General features: G+C 28.7%; 2 protein-coding genes and 1 long non-coding RNA gene across 8 annotated transcripts in view; 1 reads left to right on the top strand and 2 right to left on the bottom strand.

Moving 5' to 3' along the window:
• Positions 1 to 2728, bottom strand: part of LOC142327898 (uncharacterized) — a 47967-nt gene extending 45239 nt beyond the window's left edge. The window contains exon 1 of the long non-coding RNA XR_012757118.1: positions 2398 to 2728. This is a non-coding gene — a long non-coding RNA (uncharacterized LOC142327898). The remainder of the gene's footprint in view (positions 1 to 2397) is intronic.
• On the bottom strand, positions 181 to 2404 carry Ipk1 (Inositol phosphate kinase 1). The gene has a single exon (XM_075371253.1). The coding sequence runs from the start codon at positions 2260 to 2262 to the stop codon at positions 403 to 405; it is 1860 nt and encodes a 619-aa protein (XP_075227368.1). The 5' UTR covers positions 2263 to 2404; the 3' UTR covers positions 181 to 402.
• Positions 2729 to 3416: 688 nt separating the features above from the next.
• LOC142328449 (lymphotoxin beta receptor inhibitor) overlaps positions 3417 to 18449 on the top strand; it is a 38330-nt gene continuing 23297 nt past the window's right edge. For 4 of the 6 annotated variants that reach the window (XM_075372233.1, XM_075372234.1, XM_075372228.1 and 1 more), the window contains exons 1-4: positions 4472 to 4496; positions 6295 to 6416; positions 9482 to 9744; positions 14940 to 15088. In XM_075372233.1, the coding sequence (XP_075228348.1) occupies positions 4487 to 4496; positions 6295 to 6416; positions 9482 to 9744; positions 14940 to 15088 (544 nt within the window). In that variant the 5' untranslated portion in view covers positions 4472 to 4486. Of the gene's footprint in view, positions 3545 to 3952; positions 4084 to 4471; positions 4497 to 6294; positions 6417 to 9481; positions 9745 to 14939; positions 15089 to 18449 lie in introns of those variants that run through there. The other 2 variants (XM_075372232.1, XM_075372230.1) reach the window with 2 other exon arrangements.

The following is an 18449-nucleotide window of genomic DNA, read 5'->3' as shown; positions in this document are numbered from 1 at the left end:
AATCATAGACATCTAAATTTAAGAAAAAAATTCATGATTCACAAAATAATACAACAAATTCACCATCACAAAATGACATGGTTTTACACTGCACAAGAAAAAAATAAAACCTATACATACAATTGAACTATTATTTGTACTTATTTAGTAAATAGTGCTATTATTCTATTAATAATAATTATTCTCTAAATCTGACAAGTCTTAATAATCATTATACTTGATAAAGTGACATCATCAGTGCTAATAAAATCTGTCAATAAAAGTCTACTGCAATTGTAATTACAATATCAAAATTTAGATTATAATACATTAAGCATCACATTTCAGACTATACAATATCAACAAATTATTTTTAAAACAATAAATAACATATATATTTCAGTCGTCTATAAATGTAAAGCATTATTTTATATTTTTATAATAGTTTATATATGATGACATAACCTCAGCATCTCGAATTCTATGTTTTTTTATACATGAAAGTGGCTTCGGATCAAGATCTGAAATACCAATATTCCATGCATAATTAATTCCATCCACATCTTTCATTATATGTGTTCGCCGAATTATATTACAATTATCACTACTAATTCTTTGAAACGCTATTAATATTGAACAATCTTTAGCAGTTGTTGCTAAAAGGTAACGCTGTACTGGATCTAATTTAAGAATTCCTTCTGGGTGATCACAGAGTTTACTAACATATTCATAATCAGTTTCTTGTGGATAATTTGTTTTGTATAATCGATAAACTGCATCTGCTCCAGAATTTTCAAGTTGTTGTATTTTAAGTATTCTATCTAAAATACAGTCAGATGGTAACAACTGTGATGTCCAATCACATGAATGCCAGTCAAGAATTGGAGTAGAAAAGGTAATTATGGGACTTGATGGAATTTCTCGAGGTTTAATATCTTTTTCTTTAAATGTAATAGATACATCTTCAATTATAGGTAATTTTTCACTATCAGTCAAATCTGTTGTCAAAGCATTAAATACTAGATGGCAGAATTTATCAGTAAGCTTTTCTAAATTATCATCAGCTGTAAAGTGTTTAGAAGTCTTGAAAAATTCTTTTAAAATAAGAAATAAATCTGTTTTTATATCATCACTATAAACTAAAACACCATCTTTAAATAATTTTAAATTATTCTGAGGCGTAGCTAATAAATTTTTTATAGCACTTTTCATTCGAGATTCATTTCCAGAAAATAAATCTAATGGACAATATTGACTAATTTTTTCAACTGATCCTTTTGATAATTTAAGATACTGATTTAGACAGAATGTACATTTTGGATTATATCGATCCATGAATGGAATCCATCCTTGTTTTGGTTTTATTTCTACACAGAATACTGAATTTTTTCTATTATCTAGTTCAAATATTGTTTGTGAACAAACAGGTGCAGAAGTTGATATTTCATATGGATTTGAGGTAAATGATAAAACAGAATTAAAATCACTACCAGTACTAAATCTTCTTGAACCTCTTGTTTTACTACAAAAATGAAATGGTGAGAGATACTGATAAGATTTTTCAGTTTTACCACAAATTATTGATGGTATTTCAAGACCGTTATTAAAATGTTTACTATTTTCTATAAATATATCATCATCACCACCACCACCACCACCATCATCATCATCATCACAGTCATCATCATCATCATCACTAACTTCTTCAAAATATTTACAGCAGTTTCTTCTTTGTATATATAAAACATTCTTCATGGCTTTTAAAGACAAGTCATCAAAATTATGGCTTTGATTTTCAATACTTTTTAATGGCAGCATTTTATGGCTATTATAAATTAAATCATTTTTATTAGACTTCAAACCGGATGGAAGTAATGCATAATCAGGATATATTGTACCATATCTAAATTTAATTCCTTTATGTGTACGATAAACTGGTCTTAAAGGTTGTAAAGCTTTATCTAACTCAACCAAATCTTGATTATCTAAACAAGCTGGTCTTGGGGGCTGAATATAGGCATTACCTAACAGTGGCACCATAACCGACCTACAAAATAAAACTTCTCTCCATATCCTGTCTTCCTCATCACATTCTATTTGTGGGGTTATTTCTTTATCCCTTTCCCATTTATGGAGTCTGAGTATTAATCTTTCTTGAGGTAAAGCAATGACAAGATTAGCATTACCTTCCCCACGATATTTCCATAGTTTTCCTTTAAGACTTAATGATAACACAGATTTTTCCTCCACTTTTTCCTTATTAATAATGACCTCTTCTCTCATCTTAAAACTGATGCCATGAAGGTTAGGAACTACAGTTAATCACAACCACACCTTACTTATAGCAGAAAAATAAAATATTATGCAATCAGATCTTACAGAAAGTTTTGAAGTTGATAAAACAAAAACATAACCTACCAAAATTCCAAAGGAACTGTATTTGTCGTAGGAGTAAATAGCAAAAATAATGCTTAAAACACTTAATTAACAAAATTCGATTAAAAATACCGTAATTGTTTATAGGCTGTTCACCTTGCACTGTCAGGATACGATAAAATGTTATATGTCAAAATTACGAATTAATATTAAAGAACTAAAGTTCAAACAAACGATCTTACGAGTAAATCCAGAAGACAGTTCCTATATCAACAGTGCCGTCACTAACTGCCAAACAGAATGAACTCTCACTGTTATAAGTAGTAATACTGAAAAAATTGGCTAAGTACGTGTCTACTGCTAAGGCAGCTGTGAAGCTGTCCTTATAGGTTAGACTGCTAGACCTTGGCAGGTTTTAAGGTACAAATTAGCAAACCAACAAAGACGGAAGAAATAACAATACGAAAATAACATTATTCAATTATTCGTTTATTTAAGCCATTCTATATTTCATGTGTGTATAATTAAGAACTTTATTATTTAATTTTCTATTAATTCAGGGTGCAAAATTCTTTTGTTTACAATTTGCCACCTTGATCAAATTACAGATTATGCCAGATTCCAGACCAAAAGCGCAGAATGTTATTCGAAAATAATATGTTGTAAATAGACCATTAATGCAGAGATTATGTTTCCCTATTTAATTTTTTTTTTCTGTTGACCAATTCTAGAATTATTTTATGATATCTTTTTCTTAGACTTCTTTTTTTAACTATTTCAGTTATTAATCTAGCTAAAGGTATATATAATTTTGGAAATGAGTTTGAAATGTAATTATGAAACGGTTCTTTTATAGAATACATATTCATTTTTATAAAATTTATCTTTTTTTATTTTTTATGAAATCTAAACAGTTGTTACAGCTTTTATCAGATTACCGAAAAATTTATTGGAATTTAAACATTTTTTCTCGAAAATAATGTTTTTCAATTACATTTGTATTTAAACAAATACAAAAGTTAATATTTTTTAAAGAACAAAATTTTTGTCATCACTGTTATTGTGTACACGTGGATTTTAATTAGCAAGGTTATGTGTAAGGTATTTATTACGTTACCAGTCAATGAAATGTTTTGTTCCCTTTTGTTGTGAACATAATTTATTTTATTGCTACTTTATTTATTTATGGGTGAGTTTTCGTTTATTTCCTTGTAAATTGTTTTATTCATATTCTATTTTATTGTAAATGTTATTTGACGTTTATAATCTACAACGGTATTTTAAATGTTTACCGGTATAACCAAATATTTTTATTTCTGTTAAATTATTTTTACTCTGCTGTTGATTTTAGAGATATTACTTGACAGTTATTTTTATTCTATTTTCTTTGTTGTTATGTTTACTCCGGCTGGTTATGAATTTCATTAAATGTACGGCTTTCTTTACCGTTAATGTTGGACGATAAGAAACCATCTGGTAGTAATTTATGTTAATAGGTATACAAATATTTAGTAATATATTTTTGAACAGTTGTAAATAACTGTTGTTTTACTTATTTTTCGTTTATTAATGCCTTTATTTTTAATTTGGTGTGCAGGTTCTCATGGAGCAACATTGGCATTTTGGAGAAGCTGTTGTAACATGCTGATCCTAATTGACCCTGTTCTTAGCTGCTAGTCAGTTATGACTAGGAAAAACTATTACTTATAATCGGTTAATTGCCATTATGTATGCTAACTTCTACTTATCCTTTTATGATTTTTTTTATGATCCATACTGCTTGTTCGTTATTTGCTTCTGTAGAATTAACTGGTTTTAGGATTTTCTGTACCTACAATTTTCATTCAAGAAATATTTCCATTTAAGAACTTTATAAATCTTCTTAGTGTTTTACAGAAGAAAAAAAAAATAGTGAAATTATTTGTTAATTTTTGGCCAAAAATTGCTACAGAAAAGTAGCTGCAATTTTTTTGTCTTCTCAAAAAAAAATTCTATTAGAATAATTTTTTACAAATAAAAATCTGAAGTACAGGAAACCAAAAAAAAATCTTATCCCATCAATGAAATTAATCTTTTTTGTCAAAATTAACTTCCTGGTTAATGTAAGAAAGTTACTAAATAGTAACTACTAATGAAAGTTAGTAAGTAGTAAAAGTAACATAAGTAAATATTAAATATTTAGGTACTTAAGTATTATAATGACACCTCTGTTGTTAGTTGTTAGATAGTGCCACTGAAAGTCTATTTCTATTGCTTAGCTACTAAAGATAAAGTTGATATCAGAATACCGAAGTAGGATGTAAAATGATAAACATAATCTAACCAAAATTAACCTATTAACCTATGCTCGCTTTGCTTGCTAACATTCACTAGCGAGCGTAGGATAAGTTTGGTTAGATTTTATTTGTAAGTAGAACGTAGTTATTTAACTCACCACCAGTTGCACTAGTTATTACCTCCCAATGATAGTGGCGCCATTATAATACCCAAGTATCAGTATTTAGTTAAAAGTCTTTGATAACTTGTAAAAAAATATTGAAAAATTGGGTTGGGTTATTTTGGCTATTGTTGATATTAACTTAATTTAAATGTTTGGCTTTTGGTTATATATTTTTAATAACATTAAAAAGAATAAATTTAAAGAAGGGAAAGCAGAACATAATAAAGCAGTGAAAACTCGAAGAGAAATAAGTATATGTATGTTTAGAATGAGCAAAGCTCACCTGCTTGTGTTACTTAAAATCAGTTATAAAATAAAATCTGCAGGTAGTAATAGAAATATTTGTCATATAACTATGTTGTACAGTTTTTGTTTATGTAATGCAAAACCAAATCTTTCCTAAATAAAGTAAGCCTTATATGACTAATTTTTTATTTATAGTGTCATCATAAAAATATTTATAAGAGCAATAATATTATTGTGCTTATTATCATAAATACTAAATCAGGTTTTTATAATGTAGCATTGCTATTAAAAAAATCTGTTTTTAATTAAGATCATCCAGTATGGAGCAAGATGGTAAATTTTCATTAATCTTCCAAACATATAGACTATGTATTTGTTATATCTATTTTGCAATGTAGACAAGCAATCTGGCATATCTATCTGGTGTATGGTAGTAAGAGAATTACTGTGTAATATTAAATTAACCCTTCTTCTGTCTTTAATACAATAAAAAAAATATGTACTTTAACAAACAGATTATAATCCAATTATTCCATTAACAGGTCAAAAAAAAAACTAGAGATTAATTCTTATTTCTCAACATTTTACGTTTCTTTGAAGATTGTTCTACACAGAATGAAGATCTATGTGATTGTTCAGGATTGTGTTGGGAAGTCTTTTTGGGTATGAATTTATTTCATCCTCAATTTTTTGAATTGATTTCATTGCAACCAAATAATATTAGTTTGTTTTATTTCAAAACAATCTCTCGCTAAGCTTTTATTAAATATTAATTATGCGTTTGCATAATATTAACTAAATATATTATATTTTGGGACTTCCCTCTGGTCTTAAAGAATCAAGATATAAAAATTGATTTTTATAATTTTATTCAGCAATTCTTGCAGGCCAGAAATTGGTGGTAAAGCAGGCACGTCACTTACACATGCCTGCTTTACAAAACAAACTTTCACATACATGATTATGTATGATTCATTCGTTTTCTGCCATTGCAGCCAGTCGCTGCTTAGCAGCCATAAAGTGAAACGTGTGAGTAGTGCTTGTTGTGTTTTCGTTACCATTAACAATAACAACAGGTTTATCTGCTCAACCCATTCATTAAATTAAATTTTGTTTGAAACTTGGTGAAGACATTTAACAAATTAAGTATTTTTGTTTTTATGAACCAAGTTCGGATATACCAAATAACAATCATTTTTTTATCATAGTTTTTACAATCATTATAGTTATTGCATGAATTTTTTCATTTGCAGATTTATTCATAATGAGTGGCATATGGAGTCTGGTAGCATTTATTATAGTAGAATTTTTATCTACAATTTATTGTCATGATGCCCAAAGGTTTCCTCCAGGTGTTCCTCCCAATCAATTTCAGGTAAGTTAATGTTTTTTATGAGGTCTTTTAAAATAGATGTGTAAAGAAATTTAAACTTTTATCAAGGGTCTTGCTAAGCATTTTATAGTTCCTTTGGATTCTTTAACATACCATGCAGTTCTAAAGTGGGTGAAATTGTTTCTTCATGATTGCTGCTATACATGCTATTGGATAACTTCAATTTTTAGAAAAAATATATTTCCGATGCAACATGTATTTAACCTGATCCACTAACCAATAATAATGAGTCAATATGCTTTCAAGATTGCTCTCATCTGGTTAAAGAAAAAAATCACTGTCTGCTAAGTCAGGGCTTCCAATATTGTTTATATAGCATCCCATGACATTTGTTTTTTGTTTTGTAATATGTTTTATCTTTTACAGTAGTTCCACGATCATTAAATTCGACAAAGATACCTTTTTTGTTCCAAAAAACGGTAGTTATAAGCATCTTTTCCAAACATTCTTGTTTGAACTTCTTCAACTAGGAGATTATGAATATCCTACCATTACGTTGATTGCTGATTTTTCTCAATGTTTGAGTAAAAAATCCAGGTTTCATCTGCAGAAACAAAGTGATCAAACAATTATCACCTTCATTTTTGTTTCATCGTAGAAATTCATGAGCTGCAGCAAGATTTTTTTCTTGTGTGTGTCATTTAACATCTTCAGCACCCAACCGGCATGTAATTTTTTATACCCCAAATTTTCAAAACTTTCTTAATCAAAGATCGTGAAACATCAGTAAACATAAAAGACATTTGTGATATGGTGAAGTGCAAGTTTTCTCTAATTTTTTCATCAACCTTTTCAGTCAAATTGATCATTATCACTAACATTTGGCTGCTATGTTCTTTTAACATAAATATTTGTTCACCCACCCTTCTCAAAATGGAACGGTACTACCGTCTTACTTTAGTGTTACTCTTAATATTTAGCCCAATAAATGTCACAAATTTGCCTGTGGGTTTCAGCCACCGAATTGTTTTTTGCCATTATAATCTGATTACTCCTCATGCTTCACACCTTATTGGATCAAGAATTGCAGCACTTATAAATGGATAATCTTAAATAACTAAGAACAAAATGACTAAACTATTTTTGCTAACACTGATTATCGATTGAAATAACTTACCTACGCAAGTGTCATCTGTTTACAGCATGTACATAGGCAGCAATTTCAAAACCAACTTTACTTTAAAAACATGCCTTGTAAAATTGTGGAAAATTGCAGTGTATGTGTAAGTGTTGGAACTTATTCACATATTGATAAAAAGATTCATATGCACTATCAGTTATAGTAAGAACTAGAGGATGAGAGAAGAGAGTTTGATGATTAGCTGTCAAGTGTTGTCGAGGGGAGAATTATATCCCTTAGTGGAAAAGTACAGCCAGAAATATATTACTGTGTGGCCACAAATTACAAAATTCCTTGAATTATATTAAATGGATTGATCTCTAGATCTCTAGGTTAATTATGTTTACTAAAAATCAATTTTCAATCATTTTGATTTATCCGACTGTGTTTTATATGAGTAACAGTTGTGGGAGGGTTAAAACAACAGTAAATAACGGACAGTAAGTAATTTTTAAATATTTATTGATAAAATAAATTTTTTAAAAATATTTTTTAAAGATCATGCGGCATTTTGAACAAAATACATTAACATGTATTTTCTGTAAAATATTTTAATTTACCTACTTTTTCACATAGTTTACAGTCCAGTTTAGAATATCATCTTGTGTTCATGTAATTGTTGTCAAAAATTCAGATAATCTTTTTCATTGCTGTTTCGCAATTTTTGTCTTTTGTCTACTTATATATAGAAGATATTTATGTAATAAATATTGTCACATCAGGATTCAATACTATTGCTTCCAATTAAATCAGAACCAGTCTTTTACTAAGGTACTACTACAATATAATTATTAATTATTTTTTAGGTGGCATTAGAGTTATAGCTACTAGTCATGCTGTGATTGTAGTATGACATTTTCGCAATAATAAATGCCAGGACCACACAGGAAATTACTCAGATTGCTTTTTAATTTTATCAGTATGAATGTTTTTTACTCTACTTTTTTCTGAGACTGAAATTTCCAGGGAGTGGACATAATTTACTTTGGTGGTAAGAGGGAGTTATGGGCAACAGCTCATATTTTTGTAGCAATCACATCCCTCAACATTCCTGGATTTGTAGGTATGCTCATTATGAAGAGCTTGAATTTGTTTTTCTGTTTCTGCGATAAAGCTTTTAAAATGTCCTGATTTGAGAGTTTGTGAATGGGATGCAACCGTAAAGCATGCATCTATGAAGATATGTTTTTCCTACAGGTTGCTCCTTTTCAACATTTATATCTTTTCTCTATTGCTGATCTCTTCTTTCCTTCTTAGGTTCTTTGGGTCTGGATCAATTACTTCTGGATTACCTATGACAGAACACAGCCTTCACTGATTTGATTTGACAACCTTCAGTGATTAGATCACTGATCTAATTTCCCATCAAAAAACTAATTAGTGGCTCTTCAAAGACTAAACTGGCTCAAGTTCTGATCAAATAAAGCCTTTAATTGTTATTAAGTTTAACAATTTTTTATTTAACATTAAAATATTTAATTTTTTAAATGATCCTCCTGTCTGTCTGTCATGATTGTTGGATCTTTTTCTTTTCCTTGTGTTGGATTGTTGAATTAGATGCTTAAAAGAAATAAAAAAACAAGTAGAATTTTATTTTGGACAGTAAGTGTATACATTCAGTAATAACAAATGAAAACTAAACAGGTTTAAGCTCATTGTAATCTTATTTGGTACACTCCAGTAATAATTGTTATGTTTTCTCATTTAACATGCATTCAGAATATTATGGTTATATTCAATTTTGTGGTTGTTTCATCCTTTGTTGATTTCATTGTCACAGGATAAAACTATTAAGATAAGCTTCATGTTAACACCTTAACAAACTAATTAGAAAAAAAGTATAATTTTTGGCATTTTTATGTTGACTGCTTATAATTTTCTTTAAACACTTGTTATTTCTATATTTACTTTTTCTTTTTTTTTATAGCAGCAGCAGCCACATCAGCACCAACAACCTCCACAACAGTATCAGCAGCACCAACAACAGCAGCAGTACCAGCAGCAGCCACCACCACAACAATATCAACAGAGGCCGCCACCACCTCCACAGCAACAGCAACAACAACAGCAACAGCAACAACAACATGCTCCAGTACAACAACAAGGAATACCACAGCAGCAGCCTCATCCACATGAACATGGACAACCACAACAGTTGTTAAATGCTGCCAATATTGAACATGAAAAAGAGTAAGAAGTTTATTATTATTTTTTATTGATTTAAATGCTAATCTAGTCAAATCAGATTTTGGAATTTTATGATTACCTGTTTTAAGATAGGTTCTAGATAGCAGTGGTCACTGTAGTGATTTCATACAGTCTTCCAGTGCTCAGTAATTCAGATAAAAAAATTTTATGAATTAATTAGTTGAATTCATTTTAAATTGATTAATGGAATTTAATTGAATTGTATCCATTGAATACATTTTGTATTTAACATACATGGCTTAGATGGTTAGGCATTTATGAATATTTTATATTGCTTTTCTTCATTTTCACTCCAATAAGATGTGATTTAGTAAATTTAATGGCGTTGTCTTTTTTTTCCTGTTTAGCCTCTGGTAATTTTACCTTTCAGATAATACTTCAGAGGATGTATTCATCGTCTGATATGTATGAGTGTAAATGATGTGTAGTCTTGTACAGTCTCAGTTTGACTCTTCCTGAGCTGTGTGATTAATTGAAGCCCAACCACCAGAGAACACTGGTATCCACAATCTAGTATTCAAATCCATGTAAAAATAACTGACCTTACCAGGACTTGAATGCTGGAACTCTTGACTTCCAAATCAGCTGATTTGGTAAGACGCATTGACCACTAGACCAACCCGGTAGGTTTAATGTCATTATCTAATAAGCATAAAACTTGTTTGTCATATAACAAGTTACATTGATAATAAATTTAATGAATTTATTAAACATTTTGTATTTAACTCTATATAGATGGTTATACTTTATTGAAATTCAATTCCCTTCAGGTGACCTACCATTATTATCTAGCAGTTAGCTCTTTATTTCAATTTCTATAGATTTTTGTTCTACTTAATTATTAAGGAAACAAAAAATGAAAGGAAGATGAAAAACAAAAAAAATTAGTGATTCTTCCAGTAGTATTTACCTTTAAACTCTCTTATCCAAGCAAACTGTTTACATTAGAATCATATCAGTTTTTTCTCCTCTTCCTGGAAAATCTTATCATCAGTTACTTTTATAGTATTTATTTTTTTTTCTCCACATGTCTTTATATTCACATTTCAAGCATGTCCTGTTTTTTTCTTGTAAGGTTTAAATTTCAAACTAATAAAACAGTTACATATCTCACTCACATTATCAACTTCTTAAATTTAAATTTCATTTGATTTGTGTATGTGAATTGTTTATGTGATTATACTTTTTGAATAATTGTATCAAGTCTAACCATCTCCTTCGATTTGCAAAGTAATTTTAAATAGGAGGAATTACTAGGTTTATACTAAAAGGTTTTTCTCCATAAGGTAAATTATTTTATTTTGTGGTTATTAGGTTTTCAGTTTTATTTACCCATTTATTTTATTCTCTTTTAAAATTATATTTTCCATTCTAGAATATAAGCTCATTATAGTTAAACATTTATTGATGATTGGTATTGGATCAACCACTCCCAAGATGATAGTTTATTGAGTTGGCTGCATGGTAAAATAGAATGAAAGTTTGTTGTTAACAATATTCTGTCTTATAATTATTTTTGATGGATTTTTCATACTAATTTGATGAATATGTTGTAATACTGTATTTTTTATTTCATTTTGGTTTATATGCCAGAAAGTTATTAATAAAAATATATATAGTACTAAGAATATTAGTATGATATGTATGTATATAATAATATATAAAAAGATAGCTTAGAATGTCATTTCATAGAATGTCAATGTGATTTGAGTTCAAATCCAATGTGGGTTATTTTGCAGTAGTATTAAGCTACTGCGGTAGGAGTACTTGTTTTTGTAAAATTTAACATGTCGACAAATATGAATTTTAAAGCAATAAAAATATTAAACTTTTTACTAAAATTGAATATGAAAATTCTTTATTAGCTATACATCCAACAAAAGAGCCAGCAAATTATTTTTCAAGAAATGAAGATATGTATCTCCTGTTAGGTTTTCATTGAAAACAAATTGTCCCAGAATTTTGTCATTAATAATGCCACACCAAACGTTAATGTGAAATCTATGTTGGAAACTAGTTTCCACAGTACCATATGGATTGTCTTCGCTCCATAAATAACTATTTTTAGAATTGAAGACTATTTTTCATAAAAGTGATGGCTTCATCAGTAAATAAAACTGAATTTTATTATGAATAATACGCTTTTCTGTCTATTTTTCGTTAGTTTTGCTTCAATAAAAAACCAATTTTTAAAAGTTTTTATTGGCTGTATTTATATTAATTCTCTGAGAATTAAATTCTCTTCAAGTTTTGTTACTAAATCTTCTGCATTAGTCATTCAACAAAGCTATTGTACTAAACCCTAAATAAAACTTGTTTTTCGACCCCAAATGTTGTGTTTTACATTGAATATCTTTAAAACTGCTGGAGTTACAGTTGTTGGGACCTGTTTTATCCTATTTTCAGGTCAAATAACAAGAAACCAGCAACTTAATTTGGTCCCAAAAATTTCAGCAGAGCTTCTTTTTATTAGAAGAATTGAAATTTGGACAAAATCTTTCGCTACCCTAACTCGAAAACAAACTTTTTACCTATGTTTATATGAACATTTTTCATTATAATAAAGATAAATAATAAAGAATTAAATGATGTAATGCACAAATCTTAAACCTGCAGCCTGCTTAAAGGTGTATTTGTGGCTTGTAGACTTAAAAAAAAAAAATAGTTTATTTTTTTATGAGGGTCATTCAATAATTAAACAAATAGCTGTACAGCAAAAATGATTTATTATATAAATACAATTTTTTTTGTCTACTTTTCCACATAATCCTCACCAACGTTTTTACACTTGTCTTATCTTTTTACAAGTCTTCTTATCCCCTCAATGAAGAATTCTTTACCTTTATCTCGAAGCCAGTTTTGTACTTTTTTCTTTACCTCTTCATTGTCCTTGACGTGATCCCACGCAAAACTTCTTTCATTGGACCAAACAGATGCACTCCAAAAAATGGTTAACGTGACCTTAGCCGATGGTTGCCTTTTGAATTTCCATGTTGCGTTTTGCAATTCCACTGTATGCTTTGACGCTTGGACACTAGCTCAAAATGATGTATCTAGGTTTCATCACAAGTTAAAATCCTTTCCAAAAATGCATCACCTTCGTTATTGAAACTATATTTGAGTTCATTGCAAATGCAAAATCTCTCGGCTTTGTGAAGAACGGTAAGTTCTCTGGGAACCCACCTTGCACAAGTCTTACAGTAGTTCAGTTTGTTTTGAATGATGGAATGGGTTGTGCCAACACTTACACAACATTTTTCAGCAATTTGTTCAACTGTAAGTCGTCGGTCTTCTTGAATAAGTGAATCAATATGAGAATCTAACAACGAGGTCAACAATGTTACTGGACTCTCAGGGCAGTGCTTGTCAGTCATGCTTTTGCAGCCACTTTAAACTTTTACACCCAAGCATAAAAACTCCCACGGTTCATGCAGCTTCTGCCATATTGTTTGTTCATCCAAGAGAATATTTCTGACTGTTGTATATTTATCGAAAGTAAAAATCTGATCACAGAATGCTGTTCTTCAAAAGTACTTTCTTCGAGCTGACACGCCATCGCAACTAAGGCTTTAGAGGTTATGTTTACGCTAATATTAATCGAATAGCTGACTTACACTATTCGCAAGGTTGCCAACTAACATTTACAAAAGTTTCAATTGCCTGCACTATGTGTTCCTTCACTAAAAATGTTTGTCTGTTTAATTATGGAATGACCCTCATTCTTGTACATTTATAAAATAAATGTGAAATAATTAAAATATACAGTGCTTGATAATTGTATTTAATTTCATTGATTATTTCTTGAATTTGTAATATACTACAGTAGTAAACACCAGAAAACTGATTTTAATTAATACACAATGGTTTAAGAATTTCTTAAACAAATGGGTGTATTTCAGTTTTCTTCTTAAATAAAACTTTTAGCAACATAATTTTTAAATAAATGGTGTAACTATTTATAAATTGTTACCCAAGAAATACAATCACATAAACAAAATGCTGTAAAAAAATTCAGAAAATTTTTTGTAATGTACTTAAAAGTAGTGTATGTTGAGACATATCATTTTTCCTTAGGATGACAATATAGGCCTGTAAATGAACACTTATATTCTATTAAAATGTTGTTGGTACTGAATTGCATTCCTCAAGCTATTACACATATTGGCGTGAGGATTAAAAAAGATTTAAAAACCCTGATGAACAGTTAATCTAAATGTGAACATTTTTATTAACTTATTTGTAGATAGATTGGTAGATAAGTTAATTAATGGAAATTCTTTTTTTTAAAGCGTTTTCAATGACAGTCATTGATGAAGGACTTATAAAAGTAATTAATTTTTTTTTTTCATTAAATGCTCTACTTAAATGCTGTATAAGTCATATTTTTAATGCTATCTCAAAAGACTATCATAGATGGTAGTTGTTATGAACTGCTTTGCTTATGCATCATTCATGATGTTCAGCATTATGAATGATAAATTAATTAATTTTGTCCCTTTAGGTTAATTAAGTCACTTTTCTATTAACCGGCACATTGCTGGAAGGCGGTTGTGACCTTTACTACATGACTGTTATTCCCAGATAATCACATTTAATGTACATTGTTAACAGTTATTCCAATTAGTTAAGCGTTTCTAATCTGTAATATGTCAGAATCATTTTTATTTTTAATTTTAGCTTAAAAAAATTTCTCAAAATCAGAAGAATTACATTTACATCAGCTCTCCAAACATTCATTTATATGATTTAAATGGAAGGAAATTTCTGACACAAAGCCACTGTCACAAATTTTCCTCTGAATTTCAGCTACAGAATTATTTTTTGCAATCAGAATCTAATTAGCCCCTTTCTTCACACTCAGCAAGATCACAAATTGTTGCTCATAAACCCTACCTAAAAAATTCAAAATCTTAGCTCTGTCACTTTCTTGGCCTGAATTTCTTTGAAAACAATTTTGTCACTGATATAATGTACTTAGTTACTTGGAACAAAATTTAACTTCTACTTTTGCATTTTATTTTAAGCTGAAGATTCTTGACAAGTCTTCCAATTCTGTTGATCTTGCAGCACTGAAAAAAGCTTTTTGTGTTGTCTGTTTATATTTTTGTATATCTGTTTATGTTTTGTGATTCTACTTCATTTTTTTAGAATTTTATTTTGTTTTTGCTTTTTAACAGACATATAAAGGAGCATTTACACGTACCTATTGACACAAGCAAAATGTCTGAACAAGAATTGCAGTTTCATTATTTTAAAATGCATGACGCCGATAATAATAATAAATTGGATGGTTGTGAGTTAATTAAGTCACTTATCCACTGGCATGGTTTGTATGATTTATTATACTTTTAAATATAATTTTATTTTAATTTATTATTCTTAATCTAAGTATCATGTAATTTTTTCATCTTGGTTAGCAATTCATTTATGCAGCTTAAAAAAAACGTTTTCTTCTATTGGTAAAGTCTTATTATGAACTGAAGTTTGTAAGTTGCAATTTGTTTATTACTTGATTAAAAATAGTGGATATTTGAGGCAATCTTTTAAATATGTATATTTATTTTTTTGTCACTTTAATTCTAAAACAGTTGTTCTGGTTTTCATAAATAAGGTATCAAATTTTTTTTTACAATCTTCAAATAGCATTTTGAAAATTTTTTCCTACTCGTTTAGTATTAAATGTTTATGAAGTCCCTGTAGTGATTTGATATACAGATAAAAAATCTTTTATTCAGAATTAACTTTGTTTCTCCCTTTTTCTGTTAACCCTTCAGCACATTGCTGGAAGGCGTTTGTGACCTTTTCTGCATGACTGTTATTCCCAGTTAATCACATTTAATGTACATTGTTAACAGTTATTCCAATTAGTTAAGCATTTCTAATTGTAATATGTCAGAATCATTTTTGTTTTTTATTTTAGCTTAAAAAAATTTTTCAAAATCAGAAGAATCACATGTACATCAGCTTTCCAAACATTCATTTATATGATTTAAATGGAAGGAAGTTTCTGACACAAAGCCACTGCCACTATAGATCGAATAATGGGGTAGCCTCCCCTTCACTCTGGTCTCACACTACTTCCAGTCTCAATATATTTCATGACAAACTACAAGCTACATATTGTATACTTCATGGTTTCTTGCTTTTTATCATCTTTTAACCTAACACAGGTCTCTCCAGTCATTATCCTATTTAGTGTACTGCATTGTATCTTTCTAATTATATTATCAGATATTTAATCTGACATTGGTTTTCGATAAACTTATATTTTATTGTTTTTTCCACTGGTAAGTGGAGAAAATTACCACAATAAGTGGTATATGTACCTCTTATTCATAATTTTTATCTAACATTGTTATATGTATCTTATCACTTCTTTTTTAAACTAAAAGCATTATTTTTTTTATCAAAATTCCCTCTTTTTTTCTTCTGTATTGTTTTTATAATTACAACATTGTAATATTGTACACGCCCATGAATTTACATCCATATTATAACAAGAAAGATGAGATTACAGATAAGAAAAATGCCAGAAGGTTCTGGCATCTACAATGCCTGTGATATTTTTATATCATGTGAGACCAGGTAATATAGAGTACTCTTCATTACCAGATAAAATCTGTTCTGCTGTTTTTATATTAATTCTTTCTACATTTTCTCTTTTGTTTCTGTATTTTTAACGTTCTATTATAATGAGTTATAGCCAGTATATTTTTCAGTTAGACTTTCCTTCTTGTTTTGTATATATGCTACTTGATAAACTATTACCTTATCTGTATTAAAGAAATATATAAAAATATTACAGTATTTTGCTGATTGTATGATGGAACCATATTTGAACAAACCTAATATTGATCTCTACAATATGTGTGTATTATTTCTTTTTTTTTATATTTATATTTTTCATTTTATAAGTTAAACTCTTTGAGGACCTAACCTTTATAATATTTCAATTTTTTTTTTAAATACTAATGTACTGTCTGGTTGTTCATTCTCAAAAAAAATAGATCCAAAAGTGCATACCTAAATTATGGTTAGCCTAAAATTGCTTAATTCAAACACTAGGTCATCTATATTCTATATTTTGAGTTCTCTTTTATTAAACTTAAAAATTATTAAATGTGTATAACTTTTCTTTTTTTTAATTTCAAAACTGACTTAAAACTGTTTCTTGCATGTATGCATGCATGCAAGTGTATGTGTGTTTCTGATAAATTAAGAAGAGTTTCTTAATCTAATGTTACATCCGTGTTAAAACAATGAATCATTATCAGTAATAAAAGAATGCTGTATGTTGGTTTTGTTAAATAAACTCAGCTGCAGGAACAATTAGTCATACTTTCAGAACATTACTCTAAAACATTTTCAACATGTAATTTATTGTCACTAACAAAAATAAAAAATTACTGTATTTAAAACTAATTTTTGATGTTTTATTACAAATCTTATCATATTTATTTTATTATATTTCATTATGTATTTTTAATAGTCTTAACACTAATTTTTAATAATTCTGATAAATGATATTAACTTTGTTTTTTTTTTTTGTTTCTTTATTTCTTTTCATGAATTTTTTATTCTAATCTTAATGTATAATTATGCATGTGTTGAAATTTTCCCGAGGTCTAGTTTAAATATCTACATTGTTACTGCTATGCAAAGCTTACAAAACCCAAGAGAAGTATATTAGGCCAAGAGCTTTAGAGTAATCATCAGTTCCTTCCCATTAGTTATCAAAAATGATTACTCTTTTATAAGGTAAGTATATTATTAGCACTTTCATCAGCTTATATACTGATGACATCCTGCATATACAAGAAACATTTTAATAAATTTAGATGGATTTAGTATTTGTTTGCCTTTATTAGTTTTCATCCAAAATTTTGTAAACTTATGTTTATTGTATTTCATACTTGCTGAATATCATAAACAAAACATTTCTATTTGATCTATTTTTAACTCTTTTATATATAAGTATAAACAAAAAATTTCAGTCAGTAATTTGATGTAATTGAAATAAAATTCTGATGTTAACTGAATTGCAAAAAATTGATTTTGATAAAAAGTATCCGCTTGATTTTTTATTTTTTATTAAGATTTATATTAAAGTAAAAATTTGAACATATATATCTTTTTTTTAGCGAGTTCAAAAAAGATACTAAATTGATGTTATTGATAAAAAATGGTTTTTTATATAAAATCTTAAAGAAAAAGCAGTTATTTAATTTTTTCTTATTTTTTTTTTTTAAATTATTTATTGTTTAATCACATCAAGAAAATGTTTTATCACTATAAATCTGTTAATGAAATAAATAATACTATTGGGAAAAAAAAATTGAAAAAAAAACAAATAAATTCTGCAAAGTATGTCTGGCTAAAGATAGCAAATTTTGTTATGCCTGCTATTCTACATCTGATTCAATTACTTTGGTTTTATATACTTTCGTGTTGGAAAACTGCCCCATAACTCTTTTTGTATCACATCACACCTTTGCTGCTGGATGGTGGCATTGGTAAGCCAGCCTCTGTGGCGCGAGTGGTAGCATCTCGGCCTTTCATCCGGAGGTCCTGGGTTCAAATCCCAGTCAGGCATGGCATTTTCACATGCTACTAAAATTGTCAATCATCTCAATCTCTGAAGCAATACCTAACAGTGGTCCCAGAGGTTTGAAGTCTGAAAGGATCAA

Source organism: Lycorma delicatula, chromosome 7, assembly GCF_047948215.1.
Source record: "Lycorma delicatula isolate Av1 chromosome 7, ASM4794821v1, whole genome shotgun sequence".
Classification (NCBI taxonomy): Eukaryota; Metazoa; Arthropoda; class Insecta; order Hemiptera; family Fulgoridae; genus Lycorma; species Lycorma delicatula.
Note: the sequence above shows the minus strand (reverse complement) of the source record. Positions and strands in the feature narration are given on the sequence as shown.

Coding starts and splice junctions, on each gene's coding strand:
- Ipk1 (XM_075371253.1), bottom strand. CDS start 2,262: ATGAGAGAAGAGGTCATTATTAATAAGGAAAAAGTGGAGGAAAAATCT.